The following is a 15,005-nucleotide window of genomic DNA, read 5'->3' on the forward strand; positions in this document are numbered from 1 at the left end:
TTCCCAGAAACTGGGAAAAAAAAACAAATCACCAAAATGTAGAAAACTGCTTGTGATGAGTATGAATAGCTCCCCTAAAACACATGTAGGCATAATCTGCCTCTAAGACCTTTTTCTTCCCACTTTAACAAAGATTCTGCATAGGACTTTCAGGAAGAGAATTATAAAGCTATTGGAATCACACTTCTGGGTTGTTGAAAATATGCAACCTTTGTACTTCACTCAAGATCTGCGGTCACAGAAATGCAATGAATGCTGCCCTGTCATGCCTCTTTATTAAGTCAATCATGAGCTAATTTCCTGAAATTCATATCTTTTGTTTTGGCAGTCTTACAAAATACATTTGGAAAACACTTAAAAGTCAGATAACCAGGATAGTAAACCTGCTTATAAAAAGAAAGGGGTAAGGAGTATTAATTCAGTCAAAAAAAAGAAGTCGAAAAGATTTCCCCTGTTTTCTTCCTTCTCAGCTTAATAAAGCACAAATTGGATGAACCACATACTTAAATATTCAGCTTTCCCTCCCTCGGGATATTCATTTATTGTTTCTTTTAATTCTATTGAAGTGTATTACTTTGAGACGTTTGGGGACGCTCTCCAGTGACAAGTTAATTCTGCCATGATTAGGAAAACTATCTGCTGAAAATTGCCGTAACGGAGACTTGCGGGAAAGTCCACAGGCATCTCAAACACGTCCTGCGCTCGTTTTCAACAGGGAACTTCTCAAGTTCCCACCCAGGCTGAAAGAGGGGAAAACTCCTGCCAGTAACTCATCACAAGCTTGTAGCAGAAATCACAGAGAGGCTGATGAAAGTTACAGTCCTAATTTTGCTGCTCACTGATGCACTGATTTTCCCATTTTTCAGCTGTTGTCAGGATATACGCCTCAGAATAAAGATGGGGAGTTTCTTTTCCTAAGATGCAATGGTTCTACTATAGTTTGTCATTGTTTTCCTGCACTCCCTAAATGCAACATCATTCCCATTTCTCAGAACGAGAAACAATTAATAAAAAGATATTCCACCAACAAACACTGCAAAAACCATACCTGTCACAATCTGTTTCATATCACTGAGGGTAATTTACAAACATTCATGAGAAGTATGTTTTTAAAATTAAAAGTCAAGGAAAAAGAATGAGAACAGCATGCACACACGCATGGGTGCACACACACAGAGTTGAAAAATTAAAAGGCAAATTGAAAGTGGTCATTAGTGACTCAAAAAGCACATATGGCTGACTTTGGGGTCCCACAGCAACCCTTGATGGGTAGGTATAACTAACAATGTTCTCATAACACTGAAAAATCCTGAACAGTTCAAGGCAATCCAACTTTTTCCCTGCAGCCACATGCTTTTGAAGTAGGATTGATATTTGTTGTACCTCTTTCTCATGATCTGAAAACCAGCTGGTGTCTTTACTGGAGCCTTGAGGCAAAATATGAACATCCACCAAAACAGCAAAGTTCCCACACTGGAAAAGAAAAAAAAGAAAGGAGAAAAAAAAATGTTCAACTGTAGCTGCTGGGAAGCGCATGTCAAGCAGACAGGAGGAAAACAATCAGGTAAGCACATGCATCTGATTCAGAGATACAACAGGCACAACTTAAAACTGTGAAAAATTATGGAGTTACAAATTTACCATTGTTTGTGAGCTTAATGAGAAACAAGAGCACCAGACCTGTATCTTGGATTGCTCACTGAAAAGCTGAAAAAATAACAACAAACACATGGAATTTTCTTCTGCTATATGCCACTTTTAAATCTGAGTTCTAGCAAACGTTAACATGTGTAGAATTAGCCATACCTACGCTATCTCCCATATTCTGTTTTCTGAAAATGTAGTACCATACTAATGGTCTAGTTTGCATTTTAAATTTATTAACTCCTTAAAAACTCGGCTTCTTTAGATGTCTCTCCAAACTACTTAATGTAAAAAACAGTATGTTTAAAGAACTTGTGGTGACTACCTAATATTCATTTGTCACTTAGCAAATACTATACTTGGAATGGTTAAATGATAATAAGGCTAACCTATAAATAAAAACTGTATCACAGAATCTTAGAATGGTTTGGGTTGGAGAAGACCTTAAGATCATCCAGCTCCAACCTCCTGTCATAGGCAGGGGGACACCTCACACTAGACCATGTCACCCAAGGCTCTGTCCAACCTGGCCCTGAACACTGCCGGCACAGAGCATTCACCACTTCTTTGGACAGCCTGTTCCAGTGCCTCACCACTCTTCACAGTAAAGAGCTTCTTCCTTGTATCTAACCTGAACTTCTCCCGTTCTAGCTTAAACCCGTCACCCCTTGTCCTGTTGCTACAGTCCCTGATGAAGAGTCCCTCTCCAGCATCCTTGCAGGCCCCCTTCAGGTATCAGAAGGCTGCTATGGATGGTATCAAGTACAGCCCAAGACACACCAACTATTTCTGAAATTCCTTCATAGACATTGAGGAGAACTTGACATAGGAGGCTTAATTACTTTCACTCATCAGTACCTCAGTCATTACAATGAGCTTCTAAAACATAAGGAAGAGTGAATGGCACAAACACTTGTCCTTAGTTCCACTGTGCACCAACTCACCCCTTTTTCATTCCAGTAAAAAAAGATAATATTCCCCTTTTTCCCACCCAGCAGTGTGGGGCATTACGAGGTAATGCTTTCCCTTTACTGTAACACAGCACCACATCTCACTCAGACACCCTTTATCTGAACAATTCAAAAGGTAAAAAGCCAATTTCATCACTGTTTTGGCTGCTTGTACTGCACTTGTGATGCAATAAACTCACTCTTTGAGAAGACTGAACATGTGCAGTCACGGCAATTGCACATCCGGAATGTCTGATCAAATAGAAACAACATCCTGATTCCAGACAAATCTCGACTGTGTGTGTACAAACCAGCATTAGACTGCTCCGGTTTCAAGTGGACGCTGCAGTGCACACTTCCTGTCCTAACTCTCCCTCTCTCCATATTTGTGCTTCGCTGCCAAACATCTGCAAACCCCACACCAGAATTCCAGTTGCTAACAGAATTAGTTCTAGAAAGAATACGATATGTATTTTTACACTACAGTTGTACACCACCTACAGTCTAAGAGAGTATATCTATATCTTAGATTTATGGTATAGCACAAGTAGAGACTTTGAGAGTACCCTCACCTGTACAGTTAATACAAATCACAAGAAGGTTTAGCATCAATTTTATTAATCATGACAGCCTACCTGGTAAAGTAGAAACTTTTGCTTTTTACAACACTTAGATCTGTAAATTATCCATGAGCAGAACTATTTAAATAATGATTTAAATCTAATTTAAGATATATTTCACCACCAGTGTTATATTGAAGCTAGAATGCAAAACTTTGGCACATGAGTCAGTCATTGTGAAATCCTTTTGAGAAACTTCTAAGTTACTTATAGGTATCAGTCATTGAAAGAGCAGAATGCTTTGATGTGTTTTATCAAAAGGCTTCTCTTTCCTCTAGAGAACCAAGAATTACCAGATGGCTGCAACAGCAAACCTCTCTGAGCTTTAAATTGATGACAAAATATCTCTCAAAAATCTCTGGTGAATCATTAGTCAGCTCCAGCAAACTTTTGAGTTGACTACTTAACTTCAAAGTTAGCAGACACTGCCTATTATGAAGTGAAAGCCACTAAATTATTCATGGTTCAGCACTTACAACAACGAACAAGTATTTGGTACATCAAGAAAATTCAAATTACCAAAAGCTACATGTTAGCTTGCATAATTTTCTACTGACTACAGAAACTTGACATATAGATACAGATGCAAAGTATAGACCTGCTTTTCAAGGAGAGATAATGTTTGTAATTATTTTCTTCTGAACGGCAATATTTGTCTCAGTTGCCTTGAAAACAACTAGAAAAAAAAGAAAATAACAAGCCATATTTGAAACCAGATAATGGAACAGCTCAAAATAGCCTTCAAAATATTACAAACAGACCAAACATTTGTATTACTTCAAAGAAAAACAAATATATATGAATAATATGTAAATCCTTGTAACAAACAAGCTTTCCCAATGGAAGATTTCTTTCCCTCTGTTTTGGAGCAATTTTCTTGTGGATGGCATACCTGGAACTATTTCAACATCCAAAAGCCATTAGCTTTGCCATTCAATTAGAATAGCTTTGGGACAGGACACAAGGAAGCAGAACTGTCACAGAAAAAGAGGAATATGGGGAGTAAGATAATGTAAGCACAGATTTTTCTGGGTCTTGCTACCTTTTACTTTTTTTAAGTCCTGAACACAATATAAGCAACAGCTCCACGCAGGCTCCTTTGCACTCTCAAATTATGCAATACATGGTATACACTACACTGTATTTATACCCTGTAATGCCTTCACATGGTACAGCTTTCTATATGGTACTTACACTAGAAAGCTCAATAGAGCTTTGGCCATTCCAGCAGCAAAGGAAAAGTTCTCTGTACAGACTAAATTCTAATACAAGTAACTGTGAGGAACAGAGGGAATTGGAAGCAAAATGTATACTGCTTATATTAACATTTGATGATCTTCTACATGTTTCTAAATAATTTTAATTTGTATTCTGGAGACATGCAATTCTGTGAAAATACCAGAATCATACCATTGTGTTGGAAGGGACCTGAAAGCTCATGCAGTTTCAACACTGCCATGAGCAGGGACACATCCAACCCGGCCTTGAATACTGCCAGGAATGGAACAGCCACAGCTTCTCTGCACAACCTGTGCCAGTGTCTCATCACACTCAGAAAAGAATTTCCTTCTCAATTTCTAATCTAAATGTACGTTCTTTCATCTCAGAGCCCTTCCTCTTTGCCCTATCACTACACATCCTTGTAAAAATTCCCTCTCCAAACTTCTTCTAGGTCCCTGTTAGATACTTTTATTTTAGATGAAAAGAAGTTGTGGCTTCAAGAAGTTAACTTGTGGGTCCTCAGTACTGTAAGTGAAAAGGGAAACCAAAAGTAGAGAAATTTTTAATTCTATGTTTTTACAGAATCTCAATCTAAAAATTTCCACTAAAAATTATTTTCAAAGACACGATTCTCAAAACTGAAACCCAAAAGCCTGATTTAATGGGAAGCACTTTTGTCAAGAATCAGTAGAAAAACACTTCACCAGAAAACTCACGACAGAAACAGATGCTCGAATTTGATATCGTCCGTAGTTTCAGAACTCAAAACTTTTCAATTTTACAAGTTGGTTTTTAATGTTAAAAGGACTTACTGTAACAATCTAATAACATTCACTGTGTTATTAAACAAAGGGCTTGAAAAGAGCTCAAAATGTTGTTCGTGTATTGTTGTAGAGTAATGGCATCTAATTCAGAACATATTTTCTGGAATCAAACTGTTTACACAAATACATCAAACACTTCATGGATTCTGCAAATGGAAAAGATAACCAGAAGCATAATATAAACAGAATGAATAGCAGTGTATAGTGGTAGGTCAGTCAAGGCAAGTCATCTGCTCAAAACCTGTTAAAACCTTGGCCCAGGAGAAGCACATATTAGACAGTGGAATATTATCTCAAATCTTCCAATGAGCAGATAAACACAAATACTTTTTATTCCTGTACTCAAGAATACTTATTTTTACAATACATGGCTACTCTCATTTCTTCAAACCTCATGACTTCAAATATCATAAAACCAATTATTATAAACAAAAAGACTTGGGATGCTGAGGATCAGCATGGTGAGTTTGTATTCAGTTATATCATTCCCAATGTGCTGCATCATTAAACTTGACAGGACTGGAGAGCCAGCCTCCCAAGACACATATTAGCATTTCCCATTGCTGTAATTATTCTACAGATGCAGGATGTAGGGTCAGTGGAAAAGGAAACACATGTGATGGTGGTGAGACATTGGAACAGGTCACCCAAACAAGTGGCAAATGCTCCATCCTTGGCAGTGTTCATGGCCAGGCTGGACAGAGCCTTTGGCAACATGGTCTAGCGTGAGGTGTCCCTGACTATGGCAGGGAGTTGTAACTGGATGATCTTGAGGTCCTTTCCAACCCAAAACATTCTGTGATTCTGTGATAGGTTGGGAGGGGAGAGGGGGAGAAAAGGGGGAAGGGGAGATAAATAAATAGAGAAGCTTGTGAAATAACTTGTCTTATAATAAAAAAGGAAAATTTTAATATATTCCATCCTAAATTCTTTCACATTCAGTTCTGCAAGTTCAAACGTCTACAACATTAAGTTCAATTATGTAGTCACTAGCCTATATATTCTGCCAACTATACTATGACTATATATATATATATATGTATATTCACTTATTCCAGGCTTTTCAGAAGCAAAAGTGTGTTCTCCTCCTTTACTTTTCTGACCCCAAAATGTTAGGTCTTCCTTTTGTTCCTATGGTTAGCACCAAACATCTTCAATATTTTTCTTTCTTCTCCAGCAACAAGCAAAAAATCATTATTTAAGCAAGTGCACACACAACACAGAAGATATATTTGTCATTACAAGAAATTAATTTACCTTCCATTTACAAACACGCCCAGGAACAATACAGTCAGAGGTAACACACAGTTTCCTAAACTGTAGGACACACTTTTCCAGCAGTCAAATGCCTCAGCCTGGCATAAAAAAAGATGGGGCAAAGGAGGTTTGGCAGCACTGAATATTGTACATTTTTCATTCTTTTAAGCAGATAAAGTTATGATTTGGTATGTGCCCAGATTTTCCATGTTGTTTTTTTTTTTTTTCAGAATTTCTGGGATTTGGTTTTTGGGGGATTTCCTCTTTAGGGAAAAAAAGGGAGGAGAGAGGACAACATAGTTGGTTTTTTCTTTTTCACTACATAGTCAAACTGCATGGTGCTGGTGCCTTTCTAGTTGCAAGGGTTTTTTTCAACATCATATTTCAAGAGAACAGAAACCAACAGGTCACCAGTGATTGGGTTTATTGTCATGACATTAAACAGAAGGTCACCTAACAGAAGGAATTGATTTATCTTTGTTTCAGCTGAGATAATTTTTTCCCTTGTAACTTGTGCATTGCTGTGTTTTGGCTTTAGTTTAAGAATAATGTTGGTAACACACCAATGGTTTAGTTGCTGCTCAGCAGCACTTACCTTAAAATCACAGATTTTTCAGTGCCCCATGCTCTGCCAGTGAGGAGGGGCACAAGGGATATTCCATACCATAGAACCTCTTCCCCCCCCCTTCTCTCCCTCCTATTATTATATTTTACTTTTATTTCAATTATTAAATTGTTCTTATCTCAACCCATAGGGTTTTTACCTCTTTTCCCAAATGTCTTTCCCATCCCACAGCGCAGTGCGAGTGTGTGAGCAAGCAGCTGTGTGGTACTTAGTTGCCAGCTGCGCTTAAACCACAACATGATTATAGCAGGATTTCTCACCAGCTGATTCAGAAAGAGCGCAGAAGAGACCACAGAGAAACCCCCAGAAAAAGCCACAAGCAGGAACCCTCAAAGAGTTTATGATACAAGGCCATTCTTCAGAATACTCAAGAAGAAAGAATTAAATTTCAGGGTGGGGAGGGGGGTAGTATATTCCACTTTTGGCCTTTTTTCTGGAGAACAGTTTGGTTCTGGAAATTCTGCAGAGCTTTCAGTTCGTTATAAATATTGCATGGCTCTGAGGAGATGAGTTGTAACCCAAACCTAATGCTGAGCCATTCACTCTGTCACTGGGGAAATCACAGCTGCTCGTACTAGATACAAAGTGGGACTGCAGGATCTCAGATCAGAAAAAGGAGAAAAGCCAAAGGATGAGCACAACTGGGAGAGTAGCATTCACACCAACAGCCCGAAGCTCTGCTACAACTGACAGAACTTCTACAGTATCTGGGCTGTATGGTGCAGTTTCATGAGCGTGCAGGGAACAACCGGGCTGCCCTTTGAAAATCTCAAATGGATTCTATTTTATTTACTAGAGTTGTAGAACAGTTTTAACAAATAACTGTTTTTGTTAAAGAAGGCTCACAGCCATTAGCGAACATCACTCAGCTCTTTTCAGTCCCCCATGAACTCACTCTACAACAGTAAAGCAGCAGATCATCAGCAATGGCATAACAGTCTTAACTTGCAGATCTCTCCTCAAAGATGGCTATACTAAACTGTACACAGATTCAGCAGGAACTGGATGACCTAAAATGCATTCAGACTTCTCAAAAGCAGGGAAGGAATTCCCCCTTTTATAACCTGAATACAAGTTACATCTAAGTAATCTTTTGTAAGTGGCTGGCTTGCTTTTTCAGGAGTATAGTTTAAGTATGGGAAATTCCTGAATGGAGGAGTGTTTAATTTTCTGGTGATTTAGATGAAGAAAAGATGCAGTTATCTGAAAAGTCAATCAGTGAGCTACAGGAGTATTAAGATCACATTCAGAGGTTCCCATGTCAAGTAAAGAGGTGGAAGCAGAGAACAAGACAACTTTTGAGCAATGTAGTCTGAAAACACAAGAAACTAGGACATGCTATCAAGGCAATATTTTAGACTCTTGAACAATGCTGAAGGTGATAAACAAAAAATAGTTCTGAATGAGTCAACTCTCAGGGAAATGTAAAGAAATAAAGTTTCAAATCTGATGGAGCTGTGTATGATACTGGAGAATTTCAAAGTAAGGACTAGTATGCTGTTGTTAAAGCATGTAATTGTGAGAGATCCACCCAAATCAACACAGGAAAATGAATTAATCAAGACAACTCCTTCAAGTACACCCTAAGTATCTGCTGAGTTAAAGGATCTGCATGTTTTTAGCAACATAAGAATGCTTCAGTGCCAACAGAGCCCTTCAGTTCATCACCACAGTCAGGCTAAGCAGTAATTACTTAATCTAAACATCTGGACTTGTCTTGGAGAACTGCTCTATCAGGTACAATGTTGAAAAAGAGGCCTAAATTGCAGGAGAGAATTAAGCTTAATTTAGGTTGTCAATCTGTGCTGGTCTGATCCCAATTCCGTAGGAGGTTTTTGTAGCCTACATATCGAAAGGAGCCATGTAGCTGGAGCTCAAACAATTGCAAAAAGCAAATTTTTTTCCTCAGGGCAAAGTCTCCAAGTAACAATGCAATCTCCACATTGTTTTGAAAGGATATACACCATGTCCCTGCCTGTGTCAGAACTGATCCAGAAAAACAGAAATAGCAGCACAGTATTTGTTTAAGATAATACAAAGATAATTTGAGATTCCAACAAGGTGCTTTCACCATTTTGTTGTAAAATATTCTTATAAAAACTATGGTATTTTTTAAATTATAGCTAGCAGGCAATGAATACTCATCTATGCAGCAACCTGCATTTATGACACTGGCCTGGAGGGGGTGAGAGGCCATATTAAATGGATAGCTGAACGTATTCACCATCTACATAAATGCAATTAAATCTAAACTATACATTTTTAAGGACATTTCCTAGGGCTTGGACACACCAAAACACACTATGTTATCACCTGATCTTTGGTAAGTGAGTGCAGATGAAGATTAGAGGTACCTTACCCAGCTCTCACCCAAAGCTATCAACAAAAAATTTGGTATTATGAAAGTGATTCATAAAGAGCAGAAGGGCCTTGTCACTGCTGTGCTAAACTGGAATTTTGGATGTCCTTTGTGGTTCCAGAAAGTCAGTACTGGGATTAGTTTGTTACCCAGATGGAAAGATAAAGGAACTAGTACGCACCCTGTACAAAAACCTCTGCATGTCTGAATCACACATTTAGTAATGATCAGATACCACAGTAATAGGTATCATCACATTAAATATTGAGAAGTGGCAACTCTAAAATGATTGTTACTTCCTTTGATTTTTGCCCTATAGAAACAGAAGTACCACGGGTTCACTATCAGCTTCTTCAAAACCAAACTGAATTTCAAATTTAGCTATTTCTAACTATAACAGGTCAAGCAATTGGCTAAAGCAGTAGAATGACTGGAGGCTCAGAACACTTAAAAGGGCTTGCTTAAAGTCCTGCTAGGAAACAGCAGGGAGGACCAAAGCTTCCAACAAACTCAATAATCACAAATAGCAAAGTGACAGTATAATTTTCTGAAGAAATTACAGTCAGTAATAAAAAAAAGTTTGAAGGGCTTTTTCAGACCTGTTACATGTTAAAGAGTTTTCACACACATGCTCTACATGCTATATTTTAATATTAATAAACCAGACTTTAAAGTACAAACACAGGACCCCAAGTATGTATTGGCAAGTGACTGATGTATTTGTTAGGTATATGAAAAGAACCACCACACAGGACTGCTAAGAGGCTTAGTAATGTACCACCTGATTTTATGTGTTTCTGCAGATGCTCATCATGACTAGCTAATTAAGTGCAATAAAAATAAAGGTAAAAAGCCACCACCCTCATTATCTTTTGATGTAAGCTCTGCCAGAGGAAACAAATCCAACCATTGAATAGCAGGGAAAACACAATTTACGAAATTTTCGTAAGGTGAAGAAGAGATAAAACCACAATGTTTGTTTGGGAAGGTAATTTGCCCATTGCTAAGTTGAAGGGAGCAGCAGTTCTCAAGCATATGATGCATCCAGCAACATATTTCTTGAGTTTATGGTACACCAGCTGCAGGGATGGGCTGACTTCCCTCTCACAAAAACAGAACTGGGAAGTGAGGGCAGATCCCACACAGGAAATTGTTTCACGTCCCCCAACTTCACAATCGTTTCACGAAGCCTCCGATTCCTTTTTATGCTAAGAGACAAGGTCTCACCTGCCCTGAAATCTACTTCCTTCCCTCCCTCTCATGAAGATGTTACCTACCGCAGCATACAGCTACTGAAGTGGGAAGGGGGAGGCAACAGAAAAACCAAACCCAACATCTGCAGTCCATGTTTCGTTATAAAATATTTGCAGATGTGAAATCCTTATGCCAAAATAATTTAGCAGATTAAAGATACATTGATTACACATGCTCAGACTTTAAGACAAATATATAAAGCAGAAATATTTTTTTTATTTGCAAAGAAGTACAAGCAAGCCAAATGTCTTAATATTGTTCTATTTGCTTTAGTGGTTGAAATGTTACATTTTCCAAGTGCGTAAAAGCAGCACTTTTTAACTCTGTGTTAAGTTAAGCCCAGAACGTTTCAGAACTGCATGAAGGCTTCTTCAGAAATAATGTAAGAAAAATGTGATTCACTTCTGAAAAAAGCATATTAAAAAGTCACACCCATTGGACAAAATCTGTCTAGTAAGTGGTAGCATATTTAGTCAACATAAAGTAAAAGCAGGTTCAACAAAATCATCACTATTCTATGATTCTATGATCAATGCATTATCTACAAAGGTACAAGGGAAGAAACAGATGAACCTTTCAAGTGAACAAGCGATGCTCTAAATCTTACTCCTGAAAAAGCAGAATCATATGGATGGAGAACACATTGTATTTCATAATGGAAACAGATCAGCAATAATCTCAAGGAACTGCCTGCTGGAGAGCAAAGGAATAGCTTTTACTTTTTTTAATATTCAAGGCAAAAAATGCTTTTATTTGGCACTGCAGAAAGTATATAATAAATAGACTTCATGCATAAAAAGCAAATAAGGACACAAAAGGAACAGCAGGAACTGATTTATAAAAAATATGCAAAATATTAACATAGTTGAACACTGAAGAGTTAGCAACAAGCGAGGACAAGTTGTGAAAGGTGATACTGATTCCTGGTGGAGGTGTTTGCCATCAGAAAAGCTGCTTGGACTAAAACAGAGAAAGCTATTTCCCAATTTGTCTGTCCTTGTCCCTTCTGCCTGCTTGAGGTTACCGCTTTCAGAACTGAACAGGTACAGCTGTCCCCTACTAAACCAGTTCTGATACAACACATATATTAAAAAACATACTAAAAAACTATTCAGTTGGGTAGAAATAAATAGGGAGTGACTATTCATCTCTCTCTCCTAACAAACTTAGTAAGAGACAACCTCTGGTAGGAGAAGAGGGCAATGAAAAGCAGGTGGTGGACAACTTGGCCTTAACTTAAATCATATGCAGCTGAAAAAGTACACCTGACTCAGTTCTAACATCAGGCCTTCGGGAGGCACCAGTAACACATCTCCTGCCTGTAAGGAAGGCAGGTGTGTACAACTTTAGATTATACACGTTAATCAGCATTTTCATGCACCTATCAGGTAGATCAAAAATTTATAACAAAAACCAAAAGTGAAATCTCTTTCTACAACTCAGTTTCTCAGGTTGGGGGGGTTAAGTGCCTATTCTTTTTCTTCTAAAGATCCACAAAAGTCAACTCAAGTCTCTTCCAACAGCAGAAAAGAAGATTCAAAGCAGGTGATTGTTTTTAACATGAAAACAAACAACTGAATAGACACTGAAAGAAATCAACTCAGTACTTTACACAAGCATAGTCTATTCGATAACTGGCTTTGTCAGTTTATGTAACTCTTTTTCACACTAAGTGCATTGATAGGTATTACATTCACATGTGGTCAATCAAGTAGTGAAAGCCCAAGGGAAAACACTTGTTTTTAATACCCTGTACAGACAGCATGGTAACACATTGCTCATTTTCACCTATTATGAAGTATAATAGAAACAACATGCTCCCATGATTTCAGAGAAAGCCTATTTAAAGCTAAAGGGGGAGTAGCAAGAAAAAAAAAAACTACCTATTATCAAAAATTACGTATCTATTTCACTGAGATCAGCAAAGCCACTGTCCCAGAGAAGAAAGGACATCATTAGTAATGTTAAAGATGACTATCGGTACCTAGGATTTCAAGTGATGTTTGGGAATGCACTTTTAAAAAGTTGAAGTTTTACATTTCAAAGCCAATTCTTCCAAATTTCCCCTTGGATTACGTTACTAATTGGGAATATGTGAGAAATATTTCCCACAATTATGTTTATAAAAGTTCCAGTGATAATTAGCAGCAATCCCAACACACATGGAGAACATTAAAATCACTAAGAATGATAAATAGTGTTGATTTTATGTAGCAAAATGTTCACTTTAAATACATAAAAAGTTTATTGGGCCAGACCAGTGGTACACAATGACCTGTATACTCTGACAGTGACTAATAGCAGCTGTCTACAGGAAATGGTTAAAAAAGATAAGTAAATAATGGTACTTTTCTTAGTAAATATATTAGACATTCAGCAACATGAGATTCTGGTGCTTTATATCTCATAGGCTGTGTCCATACTTAGAAGTCATCAGTGGTCATTTTCTCCCAGGATTTGTTAGATTGGTTTACAAAACTGCATGTATTTTACATTCACAATATCCTGTGGCAAGCAGTCCTCCAAACTGATCACACGTGTATGAAGAATCTTATCTCCTAGTTCATTTCAAATTATCATGTTGGTTTAATTGAACACCCTCAGTTGTTAAATCTGAACAAACAGTCATTTCTTATTTACCTCTTCCCACCATCCATGATCACTATTATTTCCCACCCACCCACCTCCAGCTTTCTCTCGTCCAAGCTTAAGAGTGTTAAATTGCTCCTTATACTGGAGAATTTCTACAACTCTCACTAATTCTTAGTTCCACTAAGGAGATCTGCAAGTACACGTAGCAGTTAAAAAAGTAGACGTGCCCACAATTTGTACCATGGCAGTGATGTTATTTCTTGTGCTTTTTTCGTTCTGTTCCTACTATTCCCTGAATTGGTTTTGCATTTTAAAATGCTGCTGTGAATTGAGCTGAGTCATGTCTGTGTGGTGGTCCTGTGCTTATGACCCATCACTTGCATCCGTAAGTCTGAAGCTGTTCTCCCTCACCCCACATACATCACATTGACTTATTCATCCATCATTTAAGTGTACAGGCATTCAATACTCTTGAGGTTTTTTATAATACTCCATTGTAAGTCTTTGTAACCTCCTTTCTTAGGTCATTTATAAATATATATTTAATACATAAATATATACATTTCATATCTATAAAATATATTTATTTATTTATTTATTTATAAATACTGTGTCTACTCCAGAGTTCCCTGTCCAGTTCCAGTACTGCCTCCATCCACCTTTATCCTTCAGCCAGGTAATCTATGTGAGGACTTTATTCTTTAACTCACTGAAAGACACTTTGGTGAGGCAAATCACTTTTGGAGACTCTAAATGGGTTATAGCAACCAGATTGCTGCATTCTTTACACTCACCAGTACCTGTAAAGAAGCCAGAAGGCTGTGATGCATGACATCTCTTTACAATGGGTGTTTGGACTTCTTTCCAACATACTACACAAATCTGTATATCCATCCATTCTGTCTCAGTGGAATTTATGCTAATTTCCCTGCCACAGATGTCAAGAGATTGATCTGACAACTTGCTGGTCCTAGCAAGGCACTCTCAAATACATGAAATTACGGCAATTTAAAAAGAACAAGCTCTGCCAAAGTTTCTTATTCCCATATAAAATGCCCTAGAATCTGGCTTTCTGTGTACTTATTCCAGTGCAGAGTACAAATCAACCAAAATAGACAACTATATTAACCCCCATTGTTTCTTCTGCAGCTAAGAACACTATGAAACTCGAAAATTAGTTTTTGAAGTCAATGCATCTGTTTCAAAGATTTTGGCTTTTTAACAACACCTTAGTAAACAGCAAAACTCCACAAATGCATCTTAGTACCCTCCCCTGCTATGTGCAAATGCAGAGAGAGAATCATACTCAAGCCAGCGCTTTCGCCCTCAGGAGACCTAATTCTCCTTTACTCGTCTCCCACATTCCCCTCACACTGAGCCAAACTGCTGAAAAACCCCCAAGAAACCAAAAATTATCTTCTGTATATAATGTATATTATATTATTGTGTAAAACAGTCCCTCAACATTTTTTATCACTTTCTAGCCAAAAATGCATCTATTTCCACATTTATCAGATTTTTTTTTCTCCTTGCTCTATCAGTAAGCCTATCGCAGAAAATTGCCACAGGTCTCCTAATGCTTCATGGTATTTTTCATGAGTTTAACTTCATCATCCAAGACTTTCTCCATGCCTACCAAGGTCACAACTGCTTCTTAAT

At 37.8% G+C, this 15,005-nt stretch overlaps 1 protein-coding gene across 4 annotated transcripts in view; it reads right to left on the reverse strand.

Moving 5' to 3' along the window:
- The window catches only part of SLX4IP (SLX4 interacting protein), a 79,274-nt gene that overhangs the window by 38,430 nt on the left and 25,839 nt on the right, over window positions 1-15,005 (reverse strand). For all 4 annotated transcript variants that reach the window (XM_061364778.1, XM_061364777.1, XM_061364776.1 and 1 more), the window contains exon 4: window positions 1,384-1,473. In XM_061364778.1, the coding sequence (XP_061220762.1) occupies window positions 1,384-1,473 (90 nt within the window). The remainder of the gene's footprint in view (window positions 1-1,383; window positions 1,474-15,005) is intronic.

Source organism: Neopsephotus bourkii, unplaced genomic scaffold (assembly GCF_033783945.1).
Source record: "Neopsephotus bourkii isolate Nb327-2 ecotype Australia unplaced genomic scaffold, CSIRO-AGI_Nbou_v1 NB_1250, whole genome shotgun sequence".
NCBI lineage: Eukaryota > Metazoa > Chordata > Aves > Psittaciformes > Psittacidae > Neopsephotus > Neopsephotus bourkii.